Here is a 16,903-nt window from a genome sequence, read left to right as displayed (position 1 = left end):
AAAGGGTCAAGGGCTACAGGAGGGTGAGTGAGACCATTATTTCCACATTCTCTTTTTTTTTTTTCTTCCTGCATCTGGGGGAGGGGGGCGATAAGGAGAGAAGTCACACGGAGCCTCTCAAACACCTCTGTACCCTGGGATGGAGGACAGCCACCCGACACCACCCCAGGGCCCCCGATGTGGGGCATGCTCTGAGGGTCCTGCTCAAGTGATTTTGATACTTGAACAGTTCTGAGTCACTGCCAAGCTTGCCACTCCACACGATGAAATCTCTTCAGAATCCACTGGCTGACATAGTCCTCCTTAGAGTCTCTGTTTGCCCAGATACTCACTGTCAACACATGGCTGTCGATCAATTTGTCCTGGGGTAGTTGATCAATTTGTTCTGTCGTCTGTCGTGGTACCACGTGTCCTCTACAGGCTCCAGTGGACTGCCATATCCTCCATGTACATCTGGCTATGGTGTCCACTGCTCCATCTAAGCCACAGAGGAGGCCCAGCTGTAACAGACACTCCATGGTCAGACCATGGAACCTGCACTTCTCTCAATGGTTGGAGTTCTGAGTTCAGAGGTTCAGTTAGGGGGAATCACCAAAGAAACTTCATCTGAAGTGATCCCAGACCTGATTCTTGTGTGTGCTTGCCAGTACAGGGTCTGGCACAGTCCGTCACCCCAATTAGCTTATGCATATGTTAGTGGTGGCAATTGCTGGGTCAGTTCTGTCTCCAGCCCAATCCTGCCTATCACGCGCTCGGCCCTCACATAAACCATTGGGAGCTGCAGCTTAGTCGGAGCGCCCAATAACCCCCACCAGGCCCACCCCCTGCTCTGGTTCCCATGCTTGCCAGTATGTACAGCAGACTGGTCCAGTCTGTCCCACATCCCATTCAGCTCTCATACATGTCAATGGGCATTGAAGCCTAGTTCAACCCAACCAGCCCCACAATCCAGCCCACACACATGCCAGCAGATGCCACTCTCTGTCTAGCCATGCCTACCCTCGTCCTGGTTCTCATGCTCACCAGTGGGAGTTGTTGCCCAAGAGGGAGGTGCCCACTGTTTCCCTACTGGATCCATTCCCACTCCCGGAGCTTGCACTCTCCAGGTGGTTCTGCAGTTTAACTTGATAGAATTTGCCCCCTGTTGCAGCATCTGCCAGCAGATGCTGTGGCAAAGCCCAACCCACCCACACCCACTCTGGCTTGTGCTCGCACCAAAAAGTACAATCAATCCAGCCTGGTTTTCCCCGGTCCAGCTTACATGAGGCCAACAGATGATGTAGCCGTGCCCAGCCTGGTCTGCCCCCATCCCAGCTCTCATACTCACCAGTGGGAGTAATGGTCTAACAGGGGAACCTCACATGGACCCCCGCCTATTTTGCCTGCTCCCCCATGGTTCTCACGTATGCTGTTTGGGTGCTGCGGCCCAGACTGACATGGCCTACCTCACCTTGGCATTTGCCAGTGGGCGCTGTAGCCTGACCAGGCCCGGCCCACCCTTAATTCCAGCTCATGCTATTGAGGGCTACAGCCTAGGCTAGCCCATCTGGCCCCAAGTGCTGGCCCTCGTGTGAACTGGCTTGTGTTGTGGCTTGACCCAGCTTGACCCACACTCCATTCTGGTGCTTAGATTCATCAGCGAATGATATGAAATGGTCCAGTTTGGTTTGCCCCAAACCTGAGCCAAATGTATGCCAGTGGGTACCATAACCTGACCTGGTCTGGGCTGCTCCCAATCAAGATTCTTTTTTTTTTTTTCAAAGATTTATTCATTTTATTACAGCCAGATATACAGAGAGGAGGAGAGACAGAGAGGAAGATCTTCCGTCCGGTGTTTCACTCCCCAAGTGAGCCGCAACGGGCCGGTGCGAGCCAATCCAAAGCCAGGAACCAGGAACCTCTTCCCGGGTCTCCCACGTGGGTGCAGTGTCCCAATGCATTGGGCCGTCCTCCACTGCTTTCCCAGGCCACAAGCAGGGAGCTGGATAGGAAGTGGAGCTGCTGGGATTAGAACCGGCGCCCATATGGGATCCCGGGGCTTTCAAGGCGAGGACTTTAGCCGCTAGGCCACGCTGATGGGCCCCCAATCAAGATTCTTGCGCTTACCTGCAGGGACTGTGTCCCGACAGAGGAGTTCCCCAAGCTCCTCCATCAGAACCTCTCCCAGGGCCCTGCAGCGTGGCCTAGAGGCTAAAGTCCTCGCCTTGAAAGCCCCGGGATCCCATATGGGCGCCGGTTCTAGTCCCAGCAGCTCCACTTCCCATCCAGCTCCCTGCTTGTGGCCTGGGAAAGCAGTCGAGGACAGGCCAAAGCCTTGGGACCCTGCACCCGCGTGGGAGACCCGGAGGAGGTTCCAGGTTCCCGGTTTCGGATCGGCGCAGCACCGGCTGTTGCGGCACACTTGGGGAGTGAATCATCGGACAGAAGATCTTCCTCTCTGTCTCTCCTCCTATCTGTATATCTGCCTTTCCAATAAAAATAAATAAATCTTTAAAAAAAGAAAGAAAGAAAATGAAGCAGACTCCTGCTACTCTGGCATCCCACGTGAACCCCAGCCTGAGTCTGGACTGCTCCACTTCCGACACAGCTCCCTGCCAATGTGCTTGGGAAAGCAGTGGAGGATGGATCAAGTGCTGGGAGCCCTGGCTCCATGTGGCTGACCTGGAGGAGGTTTCGGCTTTGGTCTGGCCCAGATCTGGCCATTGTGACCATCTGGGGAATGAGCCAGCAGATTGAAGTTTTTCTTTTTCTTTCTTTTTTGCCAATGCTGACTATATTTCACATTGTTACTGCGGATATTGGGAAAAGTTTTCAATTAGCAATAATCGCGCCTTGGATAAACCTCATTGCCTACGATACTGCCACTACACAAAGCTAGACTGGAGTTTTTCTAACTTTGCCTTTTAAGGAACTAAATTCTCAAAAAATGTTTTGTTTCATTTACATCTTCGGGGCAGACTATGTGAATTCCACAGACTGTGTGTGCTGTGGGGACACGGACTTGGTGAGTGAGCGCACCCCGGAAAAGCAGCTGCAAGGAGCCTGTAGCCTCATCCCCAGATCCCCGGCCCAGTTGCCTGGAAAACCTTCCCTCCCCGCCCCGTCCCACCCCACAGCCGTGTCCACGCTTCGGAGGAGGACCCGGGCTGTTTGTAAGATGTCCCCACGACTCTGCACGCCGCCGGGGCTTCCTCGTGCCTCAAACTAGGGCGCCGCAGTTGGCGTTTCTTCCTTTTTTTTTTTTTTCTTTTTTCGGTCACGCATGACAGGCCATCTACACTGCCTCCCGCCTCCGGGGTTATCTGATCTCCAGGGCTTGAGTCACAGCCCTTGGATGAAGGTGATCCACGGGACTCGCTTTTCACCGCTCCGAAAATGACAGACACCGGCCACTTCGGCTTCCCGGTCAAGGTCGGCGGCGCCCGGTCAGTCAGTCAGCAGGGGACCCTTCAGGCTGACGCGTGGTCCCTCCGCCTGGCCCCGCCCCCACCGGCCCCGCCCCTCTACTGGCCCCACCCTCCGCCCCGCCCGCCGCATCTCGCCCCGCCCCGTCACACTTGACCGCACTTCCCCTCTGGCCCCGCCCTCCACGCCCCTCCGCCTGACCTGGCCGCGCCCCGCCCCGCCGTACTTGGCCCCGCCCGGCCCCACCTGGCCCCGCCTCACCATGTCTGGCCCGCCCATCCACGCCCAGCTCCGCCTGGCCCCGCCCCACTGCACCCTGCCCCGCCGGCGGAACCGAAAGCATCCGGAACTGCACTCGAGGTCGCCCGCCCGGATTCTGAATGCCGGAGCTCCGGGCGCCCACGAGGACGACGCTGTTTCTCTGTGGACTTCCGGGCGCACGCTGCTCGGCCGCCGTCCGACCGGAATTCTCCGGCGTGCACGGCCTCCTAGCTGTCGGGGCGATCTTGGGCTGCCGCAGCCATGGGAATCTTGGAGAAGATTTCGGAGATCGAGAAGGAGATCGCTCGGACGCAGAAGAACAAGGGTGAGGGTCGATCCCCCCGGTCGCGGGGCTTTGCGGTCCGGCCGCCGCCTCAGTTTTCCTGTCTGTAAAATGGGGGTAACAGCTCCCAGCGGGACAGCAGGAGCGGAAAGCAGTGTCGGGGACTGAGTGAAGGCCGCCCAACCCGCCCTGCAAAAATCGGGGTCCTTGCTGGACCAGGTGCCCCACAAAGGGGCATGCCTGGGGGCCACGGTCCCAGGGACAGGGCCGATCCCAGTCCCTGAGCCAGCGAGGGCCCTGTTCTCCCCGGGTTGTGCTGGGAGGGTGGGGCGTGCAAGGCCGGGGTGGACCCGAGCGCCCCCACACGCGTGCCATGGTGCACACTCGGTGTGCCCCTTCTTAGCTGCGGGCCCAGCACCAGACACAGCGGTGAGCATTGGGCATCCCAGGTAGAGGAGCAGGAGGGGACTTGGAGAAAAGGGTGTTTTAGTGAAGCATGGTGGCCCCAGGAGTATGGGGTCGGACCTGAGCGGGGGTGTTGGAGGGGCCTTGCGGCAAAGGGCATTGCTTTGGCAGAGGCGTGGGGTTGAGTGAGCCTGGTGCCTCCCAGGAGAGCAAGAACAGCGTGGAGCGGAAGGGGCGCCAGGCCAGGCCCCAGGTCAGTCGTGCAAGGCTCAGCTCACGTCTTCCCGTGGCCCCATTTGGGCTTCAAGGCTCTGCCCATGTCCCCTGCCCTGCCGGGGCTTGACCTTGTAGTGGCCAAGGAGGCCAGCACTGAGTGGATTCGGGTGATGGAGCAGGGTTGGGGCCCAAAGAGAGACCCCCCCCTCCCCTGGGCAGGGGTATCTGAGATGAGGTCTGAATGAGAAGGGGGAACCAGCCCGCTCTGGGGCTGCAGGACCAGCAGGTACTAGTGGCCTGAGTTGGTGTGTGGGAGAGTCTGGAGGTTGGGGACGGTGCAGGGACGGAGAGCGATGGAGAAGGAATGCTGGCTGTGTCCCTGCGTCCCTACTGGGGCACTTCCACAGGGGAGAGATGCTACTGGCTGCTGTTGGCCGGTTAGCTGGGAGGCTGGAGGAGTCGGGTGGCAGGCAGCACGGCCTTGCTGGGGGTGAGCTGGAGGTACAGCTGGCAGCCCCACCTCCTGCCCTCTCATAGGATCTAGGTCCAGCCCCTGCTGGGAAACCTCACCATGCCCACACAAGAAGGGCAGCCGGCTGGCACGCAGCTGTGCCCTCCGGGGCTACTGTCAGACCTGCAGGAGCCTCCAGCTGGCTGGCCTGGCCTCCAGGCTCTGCAGCCCTAGGAATGGGTGCCTGAGCCATCTGGTGCCTTTTCCAAAATGAAATAGCTTCCTTTCTGCGAGGAAGAGCTGGCTTTGCAGGGGCTGGGTTCAAAGACAGAGCCACAGCTCCAAGGTCCGGAGGCAGGGGAGGGGGCAGTGAGTTCTGCGAAGACAGGACAGCGCTGGTCAGGAGCACAGTGGACCAGGGCGAGGGACAGGTGGGTCGCAGCACACAGCAGCTGGGTCCTGAGGGTGTGTGGTACTCCACCCCAACCCCAGTACCCTGCAAGTCCGCCACCAAGGGGACACACGCAGGCAGTGCAGCGCCCTAATAGTATCATACAGGAGCAGAATGTAGCCTGTGGGCGTGGACAGGGCTGGGCTCCAGGCCAGCTTCTCCTTTCCCAGTGTCCTCTCCTAAGCCCCTTCAGGTGCAGAGAACACCCCTGGGGTATCCTGGGGTACTCCAGGGACCTGTGCCCCTCAGAGAACTCCACATGGGGGTGGGGTGTCAACGGAAAGTGAGTGAATGGAGAAGCCAGGAATGGCTCCTCTTCCCTGCTCTCCTAGCCAGGGACACAGCAATGTCTGCTGGCAGCCCTGGTGTGTGGCACGCTCCCCCCTCCACTGCCTGCCCCGGGCTGGCCTTCCAGGCTTGGGGCCCCTGGCCATCCCTCTCTGTCTGTCTCACCTCCCATAGCCACCGAGTACCACCTAGGCCTGCTGAAGGCGAAGCTCGCCAAATACCGGGCGCAGCTCCTGGAACCCTCTAAATCGGCTTCATCCAAAGGAGAAGGCTTCGATGTTATGAAGTCGGGGGATGCCCGCGTGGCTCTCATTGGATTCCCCTCTGTGGGTAAGGTCAGTGCAGGGCGGTGCCACCTCAGGGAAGGGGGACAGGAGGGCGGGGGTTCTTCCATCCTCCAACCACAGGGTGCTTCCTTGTCCCCCCCATCCTTGTCTGCCCTTACCACCCTGCCACAGAAATCTGTGAACAGATAGGGGCTCGCAGGCTCCTGGGGAAGCTGTGCCCACAAGTGGCTGCCTTAGCTTGCCCAGCGTTGTCTGGGGACATTGCAGGTATACCCAGGTTTTTTTGTTTTTTTTTTTTTTCCTTAATTATTTGAAGGAGAGAGAGACAACAATCTTCCATTTGCTGGTTTGCTACCCCAAATGGCCGAAACAGCTAGGACTATGCCAGGCAAAATCAGGAGGCAGGAGCTTTTATCTCCTGTATGGGTACACGGACTCAAATACTTGGACCATCCCCTACTGCTTTACCAGGCGCATTAGCAGGAACTTGATTGGAAGTGGAGTAGCCAGGATTTGAACCAATGCCTATGTGGGATGCCGGCATTGCCCAACAGTACCAGCTCCTGTTTGCCCATTTTTAAAATGGTATCTGAGAATGGCAAAGATAAAGGCAAAGAGAGAGAGCAGTCTGCTAGCCTGCCTCCCAGATGCCCACAGCATCTGAGGCTGGGCCAGGAAAGCCAGGAGCCAGAAGTCCAGCCAGGACTCCTCCATGGGTGGCTGACTTCTGACATAATGGCTCCGGCTGGCCTGGAGCATGATCAGATCCCGGCCAAACCTGAGGAGCCAGGGTTTCCAGGACAGGCAGAGGGAATATGAGAGAAACGGCCATTTCCTAACGCCTGCTAGCCTGGGAGGGGGCTTGCTGCTGATCTTCCCTCCAGCTATGGACAGGAGGTAGTCAGAGAGAGGGGGAGGAGTGTTATCAGAGAGAGAGGGAATGTGTCAGAGAAGAGGAAGGGAGTGTGACGGAGAGAGGGGAGGAGTGTATCAGAGAGGGAGGAAGTAAGAGAGAGAGAGGGAGGGAGTGTGACAGAGGGGGGAGTGTGTCAGAGATGGAGGGTGTGTGTGTCTGAGAGGCAGAGGTGTGTCAGGGTTCTGGCGAGCCTGCTTGTTGCAGGGCCCCTGCCTGCCCAGTGGTGTGCCTCCTCAGACCTCCTGGCCACAGTGCTATGTGAGGAGCTGACCCGAGCTGTTCCCAGACTGATTGGGGAGCCTGTTCCATGGCTTGGCCGTCCTGTCTGCCTGCCAGGCAGTTTTCTCTTCCCTTGGGCTCTTTGTTTCTGAGCTGGGTACCCGATTGCCTGCCCTGGCTGGCATGGGAAGGGGGGTTAGGGTGAACTGGCAGGCTTCTTGTCCAGGTTTCTGTTGACTTGGGTGGGCAGGAGGCCTAGCAGCCGCAGGCCCACCTCCCTTCACCTCCCAGCTCAGAGGGCGGCACCACCTGGCACTGCGCCTCCTGGGTGTGGATTCTGTGGGTGCCAAAGGGCCAGCAAGGGGCTGAATGAGGTAGGGTGAGGATTGGGCCCTGATACTGTGGGGTAACTTCTAGAAGCCAGGCCCATATGTGCCCACGTTAGGTGGCCAGCCTTTCCCCAGCAGGTCCAAGGCCCTGGTAGCCAACTGTTGTTCCCCTCACATCCCCGCCCCCTGCCCTGGGCTCCCAGGAGGTAGGCGTGCTCCTCAGGCAAATACCCCTGTCCCCCCAGTCCACCTTCCTCAGCCTCATGACCTCCACAGCCAGCGAAGCCGCCTCCTACGAGTTCACCACGCTCACCTGCATCCCGGGAGTCATCGAAGTAAGTGCTGGGCTGGTCTGGGAGGCAGCAGTGTCTGCGTGGGGGCATGGGTGGCCCCTGCCCGGGGCAGCAGCCCTAGAGGAGCATGGCTGGGCCTGGGCTCCTCACTGGTGCTGGGCATCAGGCCAGCGCCAGGCAGCCGTGTCCCCGAGCCCCACTTCCGCTCTGGGGGCCTGCAGTGCCCAGTCCTCCCAGCCGCCTCACCCTTCTTTTGCCTCCCAGTACAAGGGCGCCAACATTCAGCTCCTGGACCTGCCTGGGATTATTGAGGGCGCGGCGCAAGGTGGGTGCTGGGGACAGCTGGAGAGGGGCAGGGCCAGCTGTCATTGAGTATTGAGGTGGCATGGCTGTGATGGGGAGTCCCTGGACCCTGGTTCTGTTGGTTCGTTTTCTAGAAAGGACAAGCTCTTGTTCAAATGCTGGCACCACACTGGCTTGGTAGTCTTGGGAGGGGGGTCGAGTATTTCTAGCTGTAAAATGGGCATGATGATGTCAAGCATGCAGCAGTTTTTGTTTTGTTTTCCTAAAGATTTATGTATTTACTTGAAAGGCAGCTACAGAGAGAGAAAGAGAGATCTCCCATCTGTTGGTTCACTCCTCAGTTGGCTTCAGTGGCCAGAGCTGAGCCGATCCAAAGCCAGGAACTTCTCCTGGGTCTCCCACACAGGTGCAGGGTCTCAAGGCTTTGGGCCGTCCTCTGCTCCTTTCCCAGGCCACAAGCAGGGTGCTCGATGGCAAGTTAAGCAGCCAGGACTCAAATTAGCACCCACATGGGAAGCCAGCGCTGCATGCAACAGTGTCACTCACTGTACCACAGTGCCCGTGTGTGGCATCTTTGAGGACTGAGATGTGGATGAAGCGCTGAGCCTGCCCCTCAGCAGGGTCAGCACCATGTTACTTCACTTCCAGTGGTGGTGTGGGATTTCCTCTTGCCTTGAGTTTCTGAGGACAGCAACGCAGGAATGAAGGGAAATGCCAGGGAAGTGTGCAGCACACAGTGTGCTGGGCTGGGAGTCGGAGGCGTCCCACAGGGCCTGCCTATGGTGTGAATCTCTCCTTCCGTGCAGGGAAAGGCCGCGGCCGGCAGGTGATTGCCGTGGCGCGCACGGCAGATGTCGTCATCATGATGCTGGACGCCACCAAAGGAGAGGTGCAGAGGTTCGCGGGGGGGGGTGCCCCGGGGCCAACTCCCGAGCCCGGGAGCATGCTTGCTTGCAGTGGGTGCTTGGGCCTGGCACACATGAGCTTGGTGGCGAGACCATCTGTGTCTCAGTGTGGCCCAGCCTAGATGTCCTCAGAGCTCATGTCCAGCCTGTGTGCCCAGGGCATCTTGGGATGGGGATAGAGGGAGAGAAGTGTGACCTGGCCCTGACTCCTGCCCACAGAGGCCCAGGTGCCCCAGCCCCTGCCCCAGTGGTGGAAGTGTGTTGGTCCCTATTGCTGAAGGCACTGACCTAGCCCCCTCATGGGGGCCTGGGCTGCTGGCATCGGCCTGCTAGACGCTGCCGCACCTGCTGCTGCTTGGGCGGGGCCAAGGCAGAGGGGTCCCCGCCTTGGCAGCCAGGAGCTTCGTGCAGGGCCAGCCGCTGAGCGCTTGTGGGGTTCTACCTAGGAACCTGCTTGAGAAGGAGCTGGAGTCCGTGGGTATCCGCCTCAACAAGCACAAGCCCAACATCTACTTCAAGGTGAGGCCTGGCTCATGCCGTTTAGGGGCCCGGGCCCCCCGCTGCTGTGCTCACACCTGCCTCAGCTGCCCTCCTGGTCCGGGCCCCCCTCTGCTGTGCTCACACCTGCCTCAGCTGCCCTCCTGGTCTGGGCCCCCAGCTGCTGTGCTCACACCTGCCTCAGCTGCCCTCCTGGCCCACTCTCTCCTCAGCCCAAGAAAGGTGGTGGCATCTCCTTCAACTCCACGGTCACGCTGACCCAGTGCTCAGAAAAGCTGGTGCAGCTCATCCTGCATGAATACAGTATCCTTCCCTTCCTGTGGGACAGGCAGAGTGGGGCACAGTGGAGGGTGCCCCAGCTCGTGCGGGGGGTGACCTGCCCAACGCCAGAGACCAAGCTGTCCCTGAGAAAGCAGCCACACTGTGGGGAAAGGTGAGGTGGTGCTGGGGCTGCCTGGATCACAAGAAACAGGTGCATACTATGCGATGGGGCTCCAGATAGGCACCCCTGCACAACCTGGGAAATGGAACATTAGCAGGAGGTGGGACTCAGCACAGGGAAGCCCCTACCCTGCACGTGGGGACACTCGCAGGCACCTGGCCCCTAGTGTCCCCTTGTGAGGGGGGCACATGGGGCCATTGGCACTGATATTGCCTTTATCCGAGCCTCTCAGAGATCTTCAATGCGGAAGTGCTCTTCCGAGAAGACTGCTCCCCTGATGAATTCATTGATGTGATCGTGGGCAACCGGGTGTACATGCCTTGCTTGTATGTAAGTGGCACTGCCCACCCCCACATGTGGCCTCTCCTGGGCTTCTCCCAGCCCCTCCTCGCCTCGCCTGGGGTGGGGAGGCACCAGTGTGAGTCTTAGAAAGCCAGGCTGCAGGTCCCCAGTACCCAGTGCCCTTCCTCACTGGCAGAAGGTGGGAGGTGCGGGAGGGAGAACGCCATAGGTCATCTCGTTGTGCCTCTTTGGTCAGCAAGCCGAGGGGAGATGTGGGACCGTTGGGGCCTTCGCCCTGTCCCCTTGCAGTTCGCTCTCCCCAGTGGCCACCTCTGCCTCCTCCATCGCAGGTATATAACAAAATCGACCAGATCTCTATGGAAGAGGTGGACCGCCTGGCCCGCAAGCCGAACAGTGTGGTCATCAGGTGAGCTGCCGGCTCCATTCCCTGCGTCTGTTCCTGGCAGGCAGGTGGGCAGCAGTGGGCGATTGGCCCGCAGCTGCACGGCACTCATGATGCCTGGGGTCCAGCTGTGCTGGAAGGGGTGCCCTCGCACAGCAGTGGGCAATGTGACATGCCACTGGCCTGCCCTGGCTCTGACTTGGCATGGCCAGGGTTAAGTGACGTGCTGGACTCTGCTTAGCAAGCTAGGGGCTCCTCTTTGAACGGTGGACTCTTCCCATTCTCGCCAGTGTCCCATAGGCCCCAGCAGTGCGGGCCCTGCCGCCTGCGCCCATCTCGGGGTCAGCTGGTAGGTGCTGCTGATCCATCCCTTGCCACCCCCACCCAAGCCCTGCTTCCCGTGCTCCTCTGCCAGCTCCTTGACTCAGGCCAGCCCTGTGCAGCCTGCCCCTGCCATGCCTGCTTTACAGGGAGGCCCAGAGGGGATGGGGAACAAGGCCCTGCCCCCCCAAGCATGGGGCCCATAGCCCAGGCAGCCTCAGCAGCTCCCTTGCCCTGCTTAAGTCCCATTACAGTCATGGCAGGGGTCAGTGTATCACGGGGCTGGGGGACTCTCCAGGAATGGCTGCCCCAAGCTTCTTGCCTCTGCTGGAACCCCTGCTGGGCTGCCCCAGACCCCAAGGAGAGCCCGTCCTCACCCCTTCACAGACTCCCCAGTCACAGACAGCTTGCATCTGCCACAGGTGCAGTGGGCCCTTCAGCTGGGGCTAGCCTACAGGAGGGAGCTGTGTGGGGTGGGACCGTGGTTGGTGAGCCGGCAGAGTGGCAGGCCACTGCCTGCCAGCCAGGGAGCTGTCCTGTCTGCCCCGGGAGGCCAAGTGCCTGCGTCTGACAGGCTGCCTGCCCGTTGCAGCTGCGGGATGAAGCTCAACCTGGACTACCTGCTCGAGATGCTGTGGGAGGCCCTGGCCCTGACCTGCATCTACACCAAGAAGCGAGGACGTAAGTCAGATTGGGCGCCGGCGCCTCCAGCGGTGTGCAGCCCCAAGATTCCACCCAGTGCTGGGACCAGTCATGGCTCAGCAGGTCTCCAAGCCAGGCCCTGCTCTCCACCCAGCCCTCGGCTGTCCTCCCTCTGGTGGCAAGCCCTGGTTGGGTACACGTCGTCACCTGCCTCGGGCACTTGGCCTGAACCCTGACCTTGTACCTGGACTCTCGGAGCTTGCTGCCTCTGCAGGCCTGATGGCCCAGGGCCCTGTCCTGGTGCCTCGGGCGTGGCTAAGAGCATGGCAGGTGGGGAGCCTGGGTTGAGGTCAGGTTCCCTGAAGATGGCCTCAAAGGCTGTGCTGGTGCCGTGCTAAGCAGCTGCAGGCGGAATTGACCCAATGGCTTGGAGACTTGGGATGGGGGTCATGAGGCCACAGGGTGGCTCCCCTGTATGGGTTAATACTGCCCCTCCCTGCAGAGAGGCCCGACTTCTCCGATGCCATCATCCTGCGGAAGGGGGCCTCTGTGGAGCACGTGGTGAGTGGGCGGGGCCAGTCCTGGCAGGAGTGGGAGCCTGGTTCACTGTGGTGTGGGGTGTGCCTGCCAGCTTTCTGGGCAGGGCTCACGACCAGCCTGGCCCACTATTGCTAGCTGTCAGGAGGGTCGCACTGACCACAGCTCCGGCACTTGGGTGGCACCAGAGGACAGTGACGGGTGGCACCAGAGGACAGTGATGGGTTCTACCTAGCCTGTGCCCAGTGGGCTTGGTTGTGAGTACCTCCTGCCCTCAGCGTGGGCTCACTGAGCAGCTCACTGGGCGAGGAGCCATGGGGTCCACCAGAACTGGAGGTACTGACTGGGTCAGTGCAGGACAGATGGGGTGCATGCAGGGAGGGGTCAGTGTAGAGGGGGGTGCATGCCACCTGTGAGGGTTGAAGTGAGCCTGCAGAAGTGAGTGAGGCAGCGCCCTCAGCTGTTGGGAGGGTGCATGCTTGTCCCTGGCACGAACCTCTCTTCTACCAGGCTGGGACATCCTTGGTCACCTCAGACCCCAGAGTTGGCTGGCCTCCCATTTAGACTTGGGCTGTTTGTGATTAGGCTACAGTGTGTTGTCCCCCTGGGGCCAGTGAGAGCTGAGGGCACAGGCATACCTGCTGGCAGGCAGAGGGACATGGGTCATCTGAGAGCAACCTTGGCTGTAGCTAGGACCGGGACCAAGTGGGCACGACTCCAGGCCACAACTGGGCCTCTTGGAAAGCCACACTGACCCGTTGGGAATAAGCTTGCCAGGGTCTTGGTCAGCCTAGGTAAGCCTGGCCTGGAGCAGGGTCGGCCTAACTACTCACACCCGTGACCGAGAGCCGCACACAGGCCCAGCCTGTGGATGGTCCTAGTCCTGGGGCTGGGCTGTCTGCATGCCTGCCATGGGGCTCTGCTGCTGTGGCCTGGGGCGCGGGGCTGAAGCCTCACATTCCTGTGTGACTCCCTGCAGTGCCACCGCATCCACCGGTCGCTCGCCAGCCAGTTCAAGTACGCCCTGGTGTGGGTGAGTCTGCGCAGAAGGTGGGGCGGTGGGAGCGGTGGGGGCTTGGACCCAGTACAGCCCTGGAGGGGTCATCCTGTCTGCATCCTGCTGCCTGGGCTGTCAGGACCCCACTCCTCCCCCATGCCCAACTTACTCCTGCTGAAACTCTCTCAGCCTTGGCTTTGGCTGGCCTGGCTGCTGAGGGGGTCCCTCTGCCCACCCCCACCAGGGCACCAGCACCAAGTACAGCCCGCAGCGGGTGGGCCTCTCACACACCGTGGAACACGAGGACGTCATCCAGATCGTGAAAAAGTAGCTGCACCTGCCGGGCCCCTCCCTGGGCCTGCCAGACACAGCAAAGCCCACCACGGGGTGGGCTCCCTTGGGTCTCCGCGCTGTCCAGGAGCTTCCAAGTAGGCAGGTGGGGCAGAGGGGCAGGGTTGGGGCTCCAAGTTTCCCAGGAGACCAGTTCTCCTGGCATTCCGAGTTGGCAGCCTGGGCTGCACCCTCAGGCCAACCTGCTGCCAGCCAGGGCTTAGAACCAATGGCAGACTCAGCACAAGGCATGGGCATGGGCCTGCCTGGGTCACTGGGGGTAGTGGGTACTGTTTGAGACCCTGGCCCTGTGAAGAGCCCACTCAAGACGGGCCTCCCACCTCCCAACTCTGCACGACCCGAGTGGGGTCCTCAAGTGCCTCGCTCTGCTCCTGACAGGGCAGCCCTGCCCAGCACACAACCCCAGAGGCCCAGCCCTGCCCAGCCAAGTGGCCGCTGCCCAAGTCTGGGTCCCGCATTTTCTCTCGGCACCCCAACCCCTCAGCTGTCCTTCCTGAAATAAAAGATGGAAAGCGGTTCTGTTCAGGCTGAGAGCGACTCATGAGTGTGTTGGATTGGGGTGCACCTGGCCATTGTGGAGGGCATGTGGCTGCGCCTCCGGTGGACCACAGTAGCCGAGCTGGTTGGCCTCCTCCAGTGGCCCTCATGACCAGATCAGGATGCTGGTGAAGTTCCCCTATAGGGTCAAGGCGGGGTGGGGGGAGGGACTGCGGGTGCATACTGGGCTCTGCCTCTCCTTGGTGACCCCGGAGCCTGGGCTGAGGCCTCTACAAGATGGGGACTTCCTGGGGGAGGAGAGCCTTGAGGCGAGGCTGGATCGGGTTCTGTGGGGTTGCCAGGAGGCACAGGGAGCTCCCTGGGCCAGCTCTCCAGGCTGTCTCCATCTCAGCTGTCAGTCGTGCGCTCCTGGCCAGAGACAAAACGAGAATAATAGACCTCGTGAAATATGCATGGCGCCCCAGGCGGCCAGCGTGGAGGGGCTGGGCCTCCCTCACTGCACCCATGAGCCACTCAGCTCAGCGGGGCAGCCACAGAGCCCCCTGTGGGTGACATGCAGCCGGCGAGCAGGTCGTGGGTCCCAGGTAAGAGCCTTGGGATCTGGGTCTACACTCCTGAGTTAGGAGCAGGTTGGGGGCATAGGACAACAGCAGGGCTGGGGGTGGTTTTCCCCTAGGCATACTTCCTCCCTCTGGGAAGTAGTGGGGTGCCTTGCAGTCCCCCTTTTGAGCTGGGTGGGGTGGGTGCTGCAGCAGGATGCTATACTTGACCAGGAAGTCTTGGGAGATGCTTTCTGCCTGGGGCAGGGCACTGTGATTCCCACGCCCAGGGAGAGGCAGCGGAGACCTCCGAGCTCAAGACCAAAGGCCACGAGGCCCAAGGGTTGTTTCCTGGACTAGCTCTGTGTGTCTGTGCCTGTATTTGGGGGGAGGGCACAGCTGCGTTACGGGGCAGGTCCTGGCATCCTGGGAGGTGGCTTCCTACATCCTCACTCCTGGCAGTGTGGCGTTGCCGTGGCCTCCGCCCGGGTGGCCTGGCCTGCAGCTGTAGCCTGTGTATGTCTGTGCACCCGACACCCCTTTCTCTCCAGCTCCTATCCCCACATCCCCTCCAAAGAAAACTCATGCTCCAATTGCTTCTCTGCCTTTTAGCTACGATCAAGTGTAGAAAACCCACACCCCTGTCGCCGAGAGCCTGGCTTCTCCAGCTCCCGGTGCAGCTCTTGCCAAAACCACTCTACTCCCCATGGAGCCCTCGCCATGTGGTCCCGGCTCGAAAGCTTGATCCCAAGGCCCCATCTGTCAGCATCCCCTTGTCTCCTTCCCCAGTGAGGAAGCCCTCCCTCTCCTAGAGGACTCTACCCCTCTACCTCTCCTTCTATCTCGCTCAGTTGGATCTGTCCCTGGACACTGATCTGCAAAAATAACACTTGCTCAGGCTCCATCCAGGCCTCCTAGATGGGGGGCAGAGGCCCAAGCACTGGGGTCATCTGCTGTATTCCCAGGCATGGGAGCAGGGAGCTGGAACAGAAACAGAGCAGCTGAAACCCCAGCTCACACTCTGGTACAGGATGCCAGCATCCCAGGCAGAACTTAACTGTTGAGCTGCAATGCTGGGCCCCTTGGAGCACTGGGCCCTTTCCACAGGCATGCAGCGACCTCCTGCACTGTCTGCTGCCCTCTCCCACCACGTTCCCTGTGGCATGTGTCATGTTCTCCCACCAGCTCAGAAAGAAGCGGTCTACCCTCTGGCTGCCTGGTCCCCTCACCCCACCCCCAGCTGTGTTTCCTTGTCTCGGACTCGTCCACTGCTCTCCAGCACCTCGGAGTCCCAGCCAGGTTGCTGTGCTTGCTCCCTGCTGCCTCTGGCTGCCCTGTCCCCAACTCCTCCCAACACACAAACGGTTCCTGAGCTGGACATTCAGTGTGGTGCCCATAGCCCCACCTCACAGTGCTTGGGTTCCACAACGGGCTCCACTTCCATTCCAGTATCCTGCCATGTGCACCCTGGGAGGCAGCGCCAAGTCCCCGCTGTTCCCATGGGACATCCCAGTTTATTTCCTGGCCCATCTCAGTCTACTGCAGGCATTGGAGGGATGAATGATCATATGGAATATTTTCTCTGTGTTTAAAAATAATAGTAATAATTAGGCCTAGTGCAACAGATCAATTGGCTAAATCCTCGCCTGGCAAGCACTGGGATCAATATGGACACTGATTCATATCCAGGCTCCTCCACATCCCATCCAAGCCAGGAGCCAGGAGCTTCTTCCAGGTCTCCCACACAGGTGCAGGGTCCCAAGGCTTTGGTCTGTCTTGGACTTCTTTCCCAGGCCACAAGCAGGGAGCTGGATGGGAATCACGGCTGCCGGGATTAGAACTGGCACCCATATGGGATCCCAGTGCATTCAGTGCAGGACTTTAGCCACTAGGCCACCGCACTGAGCCCTGTTTTTGCTTTTTTTTTCTTTTAAAGATTTATTTATTTTTATTACAAAGTCAGATATACAGAGAGGAGGAGAGACAGAGAGGAAGATCTTCCATCCGATGATTCACTCCCCAAGTGAGCCGCAACGCCCGGTGCTACGCTAATCCGAAGATAGGAACCAGGAACCTCTTCTGGGTCTCCCACGTGGGTGCAGGGTCCCAAGGCTTTGGGCCGTCCTCGACTGCTTTCCCAGGCCACAAGCAGGGAGCTGGATGGGAAGTGGGGCTACCGGGATTAGAACTGGCGCCCATATGGGATCTGGCGCGTTCCAGGCGAGGACTTTAGCCACTAGGCCACACCACCGGGCCCCTGTTTTTGCTTTTTAATGGTTGATTTATTGTTTTGGAAAGGCAGAAAGACAGATCTTTCATCCACTGGTTCACTCCCCAGATGGCTACAACAACTGGAGCTGAGCTGATCCAAATCCAGGAAC

The 16,903-nt window shown here is 59.8% G+C and overlaps 1 protein-coding gene and 1 pseudogene across 1 annotated transcript; one reads left to right on the top strand and one right to left on the bottom strand.

The window, feature by feature from the left end:
* Positions 1–2,760: 2,760 nt before the first annotated feature.
* On the bottom strand, positions 2,761–2,876 carry LOC118759760 (U4 spliceosomal RNA; annotated as a pseudogene).
* Positions 2,877–3,765: 889 nt separating this feature from the next.
* DRG2 (developmentally regulated GTP binding protein 2) lies at positions 3,766–14,001 on the top strand. Its single transcript, XM_004599382.3, has 13 exons — positions 3,766–3,991; positions 5,935–6,095; positions 7,757–7,846; positions 8,069–8,129; positions 8,914–9,004; positions 9,459–9,531; positions 9,723–9,813; positions 10,185–10,282; positions 10,585–10,661; positions 11,551–11,639; positions 12,103–12,161; positions 13,117–13,170; positions 13,379–14,001. The coding sequence occupies exons 1-13, from the start codon at positions 3,928–3,930 to the stop codon at positions 13,463–13,465; spliced, it is 1,095 nt and encodes a 364-aa protein (XP_004599439.1). The 5' UTR covers positions 3,766–3,927; the 3' UTR covers positions 13,466–14,001.
* Positions 14,002–16,903: the final 2,902 nt, after the last annotated feature.

The sequence above is a fragment of the Ochotona princeps genome, chromosome 17 (genome assembly GCF_030435755.1).
Source record: "Ochotona princeps isolate mOchPri1 chromosome 17, mOchPri1.hap1, whole genome shotgun sequence".
In the NCBI taxonomy this organism is placed as follows: domain Eukaryota; kingdom Metazoa; phylum Chordata; class Mammalia; order Lagomorpha; family Ochotonidae; genus Ochotona; species Ochotona princeps.
Note: the sequence above shows the minus strand (reverse complement) of the source record. Positions and strands in the feature narration are given on the sequence as shown.